This window comes from Pseudorasbora parva, chromosome 21, assembly GCF_024679245.1.
Source record: "Pseudorasbora parva isolate DD20220531a chromosome 21, ASM2467924v1, whole genome shotgun sequence".
In the NCBI taxonomy this organism is placed as follows: domain Eukaryota; kingdom Metazoa; phylum Chordata; class Actinopteri; order Cypriniformes; family Gobionidae; genus Pseudorasbora; species Pseudorasbora parva.
Window position 1 is genome coordinate 19,687,632 of NC_090192.1, and position 12,841 is coordinate 19,700,472.

Here is a 12,841-nt window from a genome sequence, read left to right on the forward strand (position 1 = left end):
ATCTGTCAAAACTGTAGACATAAGCGGTGTCCGTAATCAAATACTTCCCTACTATATAGTATGTGAAAAACAGTACAGCAGCCGAGTACTATGTCTAAATTCAATATTGAAAAACATTTTAGGCGAAAAGTACCTGGATGACCTACTACTTCTGGCGAGATTCAGATGTGTGATTATATGATGGACCCTTTACTATCCCATGGGCATGAGGCCAAGGAAGAGGATTTATGAATGGAGGTAAAGGGACGCAACTGATGCTGGTCATGTGATAATGACAACATGGAGGATGTAGTACGTTCAGTTTACATTCATACTACACACATTCATACTATATAGAAAATATATTAATGTTTCAAGAAGTAAGTTCAAATTCAAATGTAGTACCTACTCACACAGTACGCGATTTCGGACGCACCTACAGTATAGACTGTGTGGTCACAATTATGTTAGGTACTATTGATATAAACTTCTTATATTTAACAAGTACCAAAAGCAGAATATTTGCAACTAAAAGAAAAAAGGGGAGATAAAGTTAGAAACCATGAAGCTTGCAGTGTCAGAATGCCATGTTTTCAAGTCAAATGTGAAACAGGACAACCCAATGTTATGCGTAATAGCAACGAGAACGAAGTGATTCGTTACAATGGTGCGCATCAAATATGCTAAACATCCGCCATATTTGTAGTTTTTTAACACTTTTTATCTGCATTTATAGTTCTAATTGAATCCTCGTCCAAATCGCAATGGGTTGTGGGCAATATCAGCCGTTAGAGTGTGCGTCTATCTGCACTTCGAATTCTGACCGGAAATATCAGACCATCCGGGTATCTTTGGAATACTCTTTTCAGCATACTACGATTTGGGACATACTAATAATATTTTCGAATACTATTTAGTATGGATAGTATGCAAATAGGTAAGCAGGGATTGGTTCTTGTGCATCACGCACATTTGAGCTTCTTCTTTACATTTAAATGGCGGTTGGCAAGCACACTTGGCGGTGCATACCGCCACCTACTGTATGACAACTACATGACAGCTAACATAAAATAAAGAATCAGGCATGGGATGAGTTCCACTCTACATTTAGACACGGACTTGTAAACTTCCCGAAGCACTTCCCCTCCACCACTATTTTGAAGTGCATTCCACTTTGTGAAGTTTATATGGACAGACCCTCGCTCCCTCGATATTGACTGAGGCGAGTCTACTTCATGTGTACACTTCAAGCAGCTTCATGCACCACAATGCAAACGTAACCGCATATCACGTTTAATTTACCCCACCACAAACAACTTTGATATTTTCATTATTTTTAAAACAATCCAAACACGCCTACATACATATAGCATGCTGCATTTAACATTTGGAAGCGGCTATTTACACTAAGGGCAAATAGCGATAGATGCTATTTACACCAAGTGTAAATAACAACTAGATTCTATTTAAATTCTATATAAATTGTTTAAATGCTTTGTGGTCGTGCCGTACCTCCTCTTTCATTCCAGTCTCCAGCAGCATCATGACGCAGGCCTCTATAGGCAGAGCAATCTCTCTGCCGCTGCGCTTCAGGTGCTCGTCCAGAGCAGTTCCAAACGCTGGCTTCTCAGTCCACGAATCTGTCGGGAAAACAGAAACAACTTCATTCACTAGCAGCATCAACTGAAAGCATCACTTTAATAAAAAAAAAAAAAGTGAATTATAGAAGGAACATTCATCTGTGATTCATCTGTGATTCATCTGCTTTCAAGAAGCTAAACACTACATCCTGCTGTTAAGTCCACTTCAAGCTCTCTTTTCTTACCATTTCTGAAAAAGGCATATGAACTAGGTGGGTGAGATGTGAGAAATATTACTCATGAGCCACATGCTGGGACAACAAGTCTGTTCGCCTCACGTATGCTCGCAGGAAACCATCACAACAATTTATAGCACTCAAGTGCCAGATTTACGGGCAGAAATGAGAACGAAAACAATTAAGTGCCTCTGAGGACTGTGCAGAAAAATACTGGAGCACAACATTAGGCTAAATTCACATAGTTTTTGTTTGATATATCTACATTAGTCACTACGGATGGCCACAATGTCAAACTACTCTAACAACCGACTAACTGATTAGTCTTTTTAACAGTTTTCTAGATGTTCTTACAATATTTTTTAGTTCTTATATTTTTAACAGTAGTGCTTTAATTAGTGTGTTTGTCTTTAAACTGTGAAATAAATTGTGTCTCTTTTGATTGATGTCTTTGACGTCCGAAACCAGCTTAAAGACAGTTAAATGATAATTCCGTCATCGTTTACTCATGTTTTTCCAAACCTATATGACTTTCTTCTGTGAAAAACATTTTATAGAATGTTGGCAACTAAACAGTTTTGGTTACCATTGACTTCCATTTTACAGACAGAAGAAATACAACAGAAGTTAATACGATACATTCTTCAAAATATCTTCTTTTTGTGTTGAGCAGAAGAAAGTAAGTCATATAGGTTCAGGGTGAGTAAATGATGCCAATTCTCACTATTCCTTTAATTATAAGAGGCTTCCTTAAAGGGATAGATCCTTTAAAGTTGTGTCATCATTTATTCATCCTCATGTAATTCCAAACCAGAATGACTCACTTTCTTCTGCAGAACATAAAAGAAGATATTTTGAAAGTGTTTCATTGTTAATACAATGAAAGTCAGGAGTAAAATAATTTTGGACTCCACTAACTTTCATTACATGGACAAACGTAGTAGAAACATTCTTCAAAATAACTACTTATGCTCTAAAAAAGAAATATGAAATATAAAGAAATGATGACAAAACTTTGGTTTGGGTGGAGTATCTCTTTAAAATTTTAGGTCAATTTAAAATGAATTTACTCACCCCCATGTCATCAAAGATGTTAATGTCTTTCATTCTTCAGTCGAAAAGAAATTACATTTTTTGAGGAAAACATTCCAGGATATTTTTCCATTATAATGCATTTCAATGGCAACCAATGGGTTGAAGGTCCAAACCAATGCAGTTTTAAAGGACTTCAGAGGCTCTGCACGATTCTAGCTGAGCAATAGGGTCTTATCTAGAGAATATTATCTAGAGAGATTACAATCTGTCATTTAAGACAAAAAATGTTTTGTACACTTTTTAACAATGAATGCTCGATTTCAGCGTTGTGATTCTTCATGCCGGCTGACGTCATTAAGTCGAAAAGGTCGCAGCCAGTGTTAAAACAAACGTGCAAATACTAAATAAAACAAAAATAAAGTGGAAGCGATGACGTTTTCAAAGTTGAAGGAGGACATGAAGTTTTCCGGCACTGACCTTTCTGGTGTGATGTCATGCCGTGAAGAATCCCCAAAAAAGTCGAGCATACTTAGTTAAAGAGTATATACATTTTTATTTTTTTTATTGAAAATGAACCATGGTTCCACTAGATAAGACAAGACCCTATTCCTCAGCTGGGATTGTGTGGTGTCAACTAACTGCATTGATTTGGACATTCAACTCATTGGTTGCTAGTGAAATATATCGTATGGAGAAATATCCTGGAATTTTCCTCAATAAACTATTTCTTTTTGACTAAACATCTTGAATGAGATAGGGGTGAGTAAATTATCAGGAAATGTTCATTTTAAAGTGAACTAATCCTTTAAGACCAAATAGTCAACTTGTCATTGGGTGCGTTTACATGCACACCAAGCTGATAACTCAAAAAAATCAGCTTATTGAAATAAACAGTTTTCCCCATTTACATGCAAACCAGTAAACTGACAATGCAAGTAAACCGTGTTTACATGACTTTATTAATAAACCGGGTTATTTTCTTGTAGTGATGTCACGTCAGTTGTGATGTTAAATGAAGCGTGCACCGTCAGATTTTCGGCTCATATTATCCCTCGTGCAGTTCCAGATGCAGCGCTTTGACTAAACCTCTTCTAATTCTGCTGTATGAGATGAGAAGAACACATCTTTACAATTTTCTGGGTCTTAAAAGAGTCCTTTGTGAGAGCGTTTGTGATACATGTCCTTATTTTTTTGCAAAACGCTAGCTCGCTCTGTCTGGGTGCATTTAAATCTGCTCTAAGATTGCGTTTTTTGTCACCTATCACACATGCGCACTTCAATAAGCCGACAGAAAGCAGGTTAATGCGTTTACATGCAGCGGGAAATCGGGGTAAGTGGCAAAAAACTACCTGTCCCGACCGGTTTATCCTTATGCCGTTTATGACCTTACTCCGATAAAAGAAAACAGGTTACCGTGTTTACATGACCATGTTCATTGTCGGCTTATTAGGCATAATCGGCTTAAGAACGTGCATGTAAATGCACCCAATGATTCTGAAAATACGTAGTTTTGCAGATACACATTAGTCACTACATTAGGCAGTTATTTCAATTACACAGCAATAAGAAACTGTGCCGTCACCTTGTTGAGCTTGAATGGTTGGCAGGACACTCTCGAGCAAGGTGAGAGATTTTCTGTGGTAATCAGCTTGTGCCTCTAATAACTGAGAACAGAGAAGACATTGAGGAAGGAAAGACGCACAACAGAATGAACAATGGGCAGAAAAAACATGGAACTGAAAAGGAATAAACATAGCAACTGAGTTACTAACAAAATGCTCCTTACCATTACATAGTGGCGTGCATAGTCTGCCTCCTTTGAGAAGAAATTGTACATGTCTGCTGAAAGTTGATCCTTAAAAAAAAAGAACACGATTGAAACTATTGGTGTGATTCTGACTGTGCAGATAGAGGAATTGGATATTACAGAAAACAAGCACAGTGGTTAACCAATGCTCTTGACACAATCCATTATGCATTTGGCAGATGCTTTTATTCAAATTGACTTATACTCAAGCTATTCAATGCATCAGTAATGTGTTCTCTGGCAATCAAATCCGTACTGTACAGGAACACACACGTTGAGCCTTAATTGCTCATGTGGGTGACGCTGGTTTGAAGCGAGACCTTATTTCATGTCTACACTTACCAAAAATGACTATGCAGTCAGAAAGAAAATATCTCTATGAATTTTGTACTGATTACACATCGGATTTTTGCAGATATAACAACCGCTGCATCATAAATCAGTCTTCATATGCCTGACTAGCAGCTTGATGGCTCTGCCACTGGCTGATGAACTTTGGATTTTGCAGACTGATGTCTAGTTTTATTTGAGACTGATTTGTGGTTAGAAATATCATATTTGTGATTAGGAGCCAATGTTTTCATTGAAATTTTTTATTGAAGATATTAAAGACAGAAATGGATGTTGAGTATTCACTCATATACAATATACACCTACACTGTAAAAAAAATGATTGTTGGTTTAACTTAAAGTAACCTGGTTGCCTTAAAATGTCGAGTTTATTGAAATAATAAATTTGACTCGATACAATGAAGGAAATTGGTTTAATAAATAAAAACTTAAAATATTTGTATCTGAAACACATAAAAATGTGATAAATAATGAAAATAGCACAATTTTGCATGTCTCACTGTGTCATCACAAATAAAACACACACAATTACCCAATATGTGTACAAAATCTTTGAATAATATTTGACTAAAGGTTGTCTATTCTCAAAAATGTTAAATAACTAAAAATATGTATTTCAATGAACTCAATTTTAAGGCAACCAGGTAACTTATTTTTTACATATTTTTTTTTACAGTGAATACTACTGTTCAAAAGTTCAGTTATGTCCCTTTTGATCAATTGAATGTATCCTTGCTAAAAAAGTTATTTAACAGTGGAAATATCAAAATCCACCCCCCAATTCTTCATAAACATTATATTTTGAACATTTCATTTTTGCTTGGCTGAATTACGCTCCAATGACTAGCACCCACTTAGATTCCTTCTAGCAAATCAGTTAGGAGAACAGAGCAAATGTTATGTCATCATGTCCTGCTCCCCCACATTTTTCAGATCGTTCTTACGCCCCTGCTATCATATGTTGGTGTAAATAAATCTATAACTAAGCGACTCATAAGGGTAAGGCATGTTTGCACATCAGTACCTTACACAGCTCCATTTTGTTCATAGCTTCGTCGACTTCTTCTTTAAGTGAGTCTGCTTTAGCTGTCAGTGCGTGTGTGTTTGTTCCTGAGATTATCGACTTGGTTGCCTGCAACCACCTGCGAAGAAACCGTTTTAGTTTTAGAATGGGGAAAACTAGAGTTACGATATAATGACCCCGAGACGCACGACAGAAACTTCACCTTGCTCGGGCAGAGTCATAGTCCAGAACCAGCTTTGCCAACTGTCGCCTCTGTTTCAGGATGTTTGGAATGTCCACCTGACAAATCAAATTCAGCAATATTAAAAATCTGGCCCATATTGATAATTCTGGTCATATGTCCGATAACCAATGATGTCATAATTTTATTCTATTTTGTCTAAATAAACAAATAAACTAAAAACTGGAGTCAATTGTTTGAAAGCTACAAGTCATTTTAGGCGTAACAACATTATATTGTACAGTATGAGAACTTGACATTCATTTAAAGATTTGCTAGAGAGTGTTGGATGAATGTGAAATGGGGGAAATTAGCATGCATAGCTCTTACCTCTGCTAGCTGATTGAGGGGGTCTAAGATCTCCTTCTCAATGTTCAGCTCATGCTGCATTAGCTCAGATGCCAGTCTGTTCTCAGCATCGCCGCACATCTCCATCATTTTTCTGCATAGAATATACTGAATATAAACTACCATAAAGTTTTGCGGTTAGTACGTTTATTGAAAGAAGTTTCTAATGTGGAGCTCGCACGGCTCGATTTTCAAGCTCGCCAGATCATTCTTCTTTTCACACTGCACGACTTTCTGGGGTAGCATTCAGCTGCAGCTGTGTTCACACTGACTGATGGATTGACGTCAGGGGGTTTCACACCACATGAATTTACAATAGGAAGAATCGTCGACAACTCTCGTCCACAACGTTGGCAACCAAACACACGCAAGAGGTGATAAGGAAATAATAATCACGATTGCGTGAGCCCGGAGTTCTCAAAAGTTGGTGGTAAATAAATAATTTGGCGGCTGGTAAAGCAAATGTGTGCTTTGTTTCTATTTGATATAGGCTAATTGTAAATATATCTATTAAAATACTGATATTCTGCTCTATAGCTCCTTCCCGAACTTCCCGCAGCCCTGTCTCTTGCTCTCTTTTATTGGCTGTCGGCCATTACCGATGTAATTTTCAGTCAGAACACATTTCACTCAGCAGGACTCATCGGCGATTCTTTCAGATCGCGTCTTTGATAATTCACACTGCGTGATTGTCACTGACGCAAAAACTGTCTGCGAGTGAAAGATCAGGCCTAAAATTGTAAACTCGGTATTATGCATTAAGGATGCATTTATTTTTAATTAAAAATGCTGTAAAAAACGTATTTTTAAATATTATTATTATTTAACATATTTTTTTCTATTTTAATATATATTGAAATTTAATTAATTTCTGTGATGGCAAGGCTGAATTTTCAGAAGTCATTACTCCAATCTTCAGAAATCATTAAAAGTGTCTGTTTACACAACACCGGTTTCAACTAAAAACTTCATGCAATTTGTCGTTTCATTTAAACGTCAACAGTGTTTTGGTTGCGGCAAAATGCAAAATTTAAAATCAGGTTTCAAAGTTCAAGTTTTTGTAAACAATGCCGTTATCGTTTCAGTGGAAACTACAAAAACATAGCGTAGTATTCCTTTACAAAGTGACATTGCCTCCTATTGGCCTGGCATGAATAATACAGCGTTTTTAAAAGAACATGCCGACTTTGAGACTCACTGTATCCCCCAGAGTTAGAGAAGTCCACACATACCATTCTCATTTCCGTGCGTGCAATAACACTGTCTGACGCACCCACCGCTAGCCTAGATTAGCACAAAGACTGGAGGTAAATGGCTCCAGCTAGCCTACTGCTGAATAAGTGACAAAATAATGCCAACATTTTCCTATTTACATGTTGTGATGTGTATAGTTACATTGTGAAAGAAGACAGACAGAAAATGAAAAGTTGCGATTATCTAGACCGATATGGCTAGGAACTATACTCTGATTCCTGCGTAATAATCCAGGAACTTTGCTGTCATACCATGGGAGCAGTGGCGCAATGATATTACACAGTGCCTGAAAATAGTCCCCAGCATGCTCTTTGTGCAAGCAGGTTGACACAATGGTTATGTTGACAGAAGTTAGCCTATTTTAAGGCGCTGCATAATGTCATTGTGCCGCTGCACCTATGGTACGGAAGCAAAGTTCCTGGATTATTACGCCGGAATGAGAATACTTATCTAACTCTGGGGACCGTTGCCGTGTTCCTTTAATCGTTGTTGCAAATTTGTGAGAACAGGGATCATTTGACAGAGGTGTCATCTATACACGAAAATTTCCATTTTTAGTACATTGTCGTCATGTAAACGTACCGCAAAATGCTGATTTGGAGCTTTAGAAAAATGTATTCTTACTATCAATGTTGAAAACATTGTAATTTGTTTTTTATAGAAACTTGAATTTTGAATGAATTCATTGTGAATTTTTGTAGAAATGGTGAATTTTAAAATGACCATGTATTTAAAATAGGATTCCTTTTAAAAAGAATAAAGTATTTACTCTCACTTTTTATCAGTTTAATGCATCCTTGTTGAAAGAAAGTATTTATTTCCTAAAAACTTACTGACCCCAAACTTCTGAAATAAAGTAAAAGCGCACTGACACAATAACAAGTGGACAAGACCTCTAATATACCAGCTCTTGTGGTGGTTTCTAGAAATGTGTGACTCAAGATCAGCAAAATGTTGTTCTTTTGTACCATTATCTCATTTGTATGACACAATGAGCTTATCCATTTACAATCTAAAGAACCAGATTTAAGGGGAAATCAATTTAAATCTATTTAAATGTTGATGCTGTCCAATTACCCAATCAGAGACTCCTCCCCCAGCTGGTTCCCACCGTCCTGCATGGCCTGTGACAGCGTTGTTAGTGGAAGCTTTTTCTGTGACGGAAACACAGAGAGTGTGCAACTTTACATGCAAATCCAAGCAGATAAACGATTTAGTGAAGACTGATGTTTTGTGCAGTCATAAGCATTGTTATGCCCTTACATGTCTCTTCTCTGCATCGGTGCCTATCTGCCCCTGCAAACACGCAGTCATTCTTTTGTGCGTGTTGTGCGAAACGACTCGCACCAATTCCATACGCCGCTCAATCTGTGCAGGATAAAACAAAACATCAATAACAGCCCACAATCCATATTGAGCCATGGCCACCGCTCAATGCAAGGTCTGTTTGCATTGTGTTGAAAAAGTAAACAGCCTGTCAAAATGCCTAAGGCTGGTTATGTACCATAATAAAGCATGGCAAGCCTCTGTGAGATGAAACGGATTACACCAATTGAGTATGCCTTGCTAACAGCCTTCAGATAGCCTTACACTAGACATTACAGTCTGAGTGATTGTGTCAATTAACAAGTGTGGCTGATATAAAAGAACACTTCAGTCTTGAGGGTGGGGTAAGGTCAATCATGATTTATTACACCACTCCCTTAGGAGGCATGAAAAAGATGTTATGTTACAGAAAAATGAAAAGTATGACTCATCTGCCCTGTTGGGATCCCTAAGATTTAGATGCATGAGCTCAACACTAGGATGTCATAAATAGAAAATACAGATGCAGACCAGACTCTCTTTTGCTACTTCAATCTGTTATAAAAAGGGGCGCCAATGACGATGGACCCGTGTCCCATTTTTTTAGGTCGTCATAGTTGGGTAAACGGTGGATGGGAGATGACAGCAAATATACATTTTGAATTCTAAAATCAAAATGAAGAAAAAATCTGAGCGTTATCAGGACTTTTCAGGGAAAACAAATACAGATATTGATAATAGCAGTCAGAAGAGAGAAAGATGTCAAGATTGCCATCACTTCCTCAGCCGTTGTATTAGAAACATACTTGCGGCAGCATTAATAATTTTTTGTCATTTGCTCCCAGTAATTAATAATACAGTGCTATAGCATTATACATGTGTATAACATTTAAAAAAAACAACAACAAAAAAACCTTCAGGGCTACTGTAGAAACATGACGGTGCAAAATGGCAAATTCACTGTAAGGGGACCCGCTTGTATGGAATAAAAATGGCTCATTCTAAGATAATAAAAACATAACGGTTCATTATGTAATGTCTATATACACCACTAAAAACAGAGTTAGATATATTATATTGCATTTATGTCAATAGATCCTCATAAATATTACACACTGCACATTTAAGTAAAATAGAATAGAGAGAACAGAGCTATTATTAATCTTAATAGACAATTTTTTCCAAAAAATTCAAAATGCTAAAAATATTGTAGAAATAAATAAAATAAAAAATGAAAAAACTAATATAATAAAGTGAAAGGACAAAAAAAGACAAAAATAAAAGACAAAAGGTCTATTGTGAGGGAATGAATACAATCCCATGAAGCACTGCAAATTATGTAATAAAAATAAACATAACTATTGACTATAACTCTGTAGGTTTATATTGTCTGCTATAAGTATAAACAATAAATAATTATTTTAAATATATTGGAAAACATTAATGCAAACATGACTCAATTATGTTATTCACAATGCTTCACGGGAGTCATAGCACCTTAACTCTGGAACAGTCTTCCTAACATTGTTCAGGAAGCAGTGAAGCAGACACACCCTGCCAGTTTAAATCTAGATTAAAACGCATATCTTTACTATGGCATACACATAAAACATTATCAATTTCTATTATTCAAATCAGTTAAATGATTGTTAGGCTGCATTAACTAGGTCAGCCGGAACAGAGAACTCTTCCCATAACACCGTTACATCATCACAAGAATGTCATCTACGCTAATGTTAGTCTCTCTGTTTATCCCGAGGTTTGCTGCAGTCAGCCGGATCCAGATCAGATGGTGGACCTGCGCCTGGACATGCCCAACACATCCCTGAAGTGTCTGCAGAGAGTGTGTCAATTAAAGTCCCCCCTGTAAATGCCGCATCAACATGACATCCTCAATAAATCCGTGTCCGGCGTGACAACTCCAATCTTTCAAATAATCTTACGAATATCTATTGATCTAATATGACTTAAGACCTGTAATGTTGCCAGAATTATAATCATACATCGTTCGTTCATCGGTCAGAGAAGAACTGGCACCCTGACTGAGCCTGATTTCACCCAAGGTTTTTTTCTCCATTCAGGCCCTGAAGGAGTTTTAGTTCCTTGCCACCGTTGCCTTTGGCTTTTGGCTTGCTCAGTTGGGGACACTTAAATTCCAACTATATTACCGATCTGCCTGCATTGGCATTAAAGGTCCCGTTCTTTGCGATTCCATCTTTCAAACTTCAGTTAGTGTGTAATGTTGCTCTTAGAGGATAAATAATACCTGTAAAATTATAAAGCTCAAAGTTCAATGCCAAGCGAGATATTATATTTAACAGAAGAAAGCCTATAGCGAACGGCCGGTTTGGACTACAGCAGGAAGTGCAGGGATGTAATGATGTCACTAGAACCGTTTGTTGACTAACCCTCCGCCCACAAGAACACGCAAAAAAGGGAGCGTGGTCTTGTTGCTCTCCCACGTGGAGAAGAGCGCGCATTCAGCGCTTTCATCTCCCCGTTATGGTAAGAGGCGGGACCTTTCCGGGCAAAGTGCGCCAAGCTGCTGTCCAATCACAACACGGGAAGCGCTGGCCCAATCAGAACTCGTTACGTGTTTCTGGAGGAGGGACTTCATAGAACAAGGAAATCATCAGGCCGTTTTTAGGACAGAGAAAACAGCGGTGTACAGAAAAGTAAATTGTATGAAAAATACTGTGTTTTTTTACACGCGAAACATGAACTCATGTTATATTGCACACTGTAAACACAATCAAAGCTTCGAAAACACGCGAAGAATGGGACCTTTAAATGACAATTGAAATGAGCTGGATAACATCATTTTCTCCAGAGCGGCTGTACAGCCGAATCAAATTCTGTTGCATTATTTTCCTGTTAATGTGAAGCTGCTTTGAAACAATCAGCATCATAAAAAGCGTCATATAAAGCAGGTGACTTGACTTGATACAGGGGTATCTTGTTTCGTCATGAGTTCTTTTGTCACAATAATCTGATGGAATTTGTATAAGAAATAAAAATGTTATGTCTATGAAAGACAAAGTATTTTTAATTTCACAGATAAAAGCAAAATGCAATAAAGACAAGCAATTATTTGACAAAATTCATCTAAACCAATAAATATGTCTGCAGCAGAAAGTATTTACCAAATATTGCTTGATATGATTGTTTGCCCCCCTGCCAGTGAACAAAGCCATTCCGATCGTGTCTGTCAGATCGATTTGATAACTTCTGCTCATCAATAAACTGTGCCAACAATTCGAAACTGATAAAATCATATTAATAATGTAAAACCTGACAAATTGATCAAAGTACAATGTTTGGTTACATTTGTTATGTATTTATTATTTAGGCTTATTATTATTTATTCCACCCACAATAAGTAAAAAAATAATGTCATCTTGTAAGTTTTGTCAGAAAAGAGGTCCACAGTCTAATGAAAACTAGCGTCATGACAGACAAGTCAGCTTTTTGATGTGAGCAGGGCAGGCCTGCTCGAACACATGTCAGCTCTAAAAACAACCATGCAAGAATGTCACTTCAGAACTGTGAGAGCGGTATGACTGAACAAACAGAAAGAGATCAGTAAAAAAAAAAAAACGACTCATGTTCCAAAAACAGCCCAGTTCAGGAATTCCAAAGGCTGGGAGAGGAGATAACCACCTCCTTACACTTCTCTGCCTCCTTTACGTCATAACATTCCCT

The 12,841-nt window shown here is 37.3% G+C and overlaps 1 protein-coding gene across 2 annotated transcripts in view; it reads right to left on the reverse strand.

Moving 5' to 3' along the window:
• arhgap17a (Rho GTPase activating protein 17a) overlaps positions 1–12,841 on the reverse strand; it is a 44,361-nt gene that overhangs the window by 14,902 nt on the left and 16,618 nt on the right. For both annotated transcript variants that reach the window (XM_067429920.1, XM_067429921.1), the window contains exons 3-10: positions 9,098–9,202; positions 8,912–8,988; positions 6,563–6,674; positions 6,215–6,291; positions 6,013–6,130; positions 4,617–4,685; positions 4,413–4,494; positions 1,492–1,619 (exon numbers count right to left, since the gene is read on the reverse strand). In XM_067429920.1, coding sequence (XP_067286021.1) covers positions 1,492–1,619; positions 4,413–4,494; positions 4,617–4,685; positions 6,013–6,130; positions 6,215–6,291; positions 6,563–6,674; positions 8,912–8,988; positions 9,098–9,202 — 768 coding nt within the window. The remainder of the gene's footprint in view (positions 1–1,491; positions 1,620–4,412; positions 4,495–4,616; positions 4,686–6,012; positions 6,131–6,214; positions 6,292–6,562; positions 6,675–8,911; positions 8,989–9,097; positions 9,203–12,841) is intronic.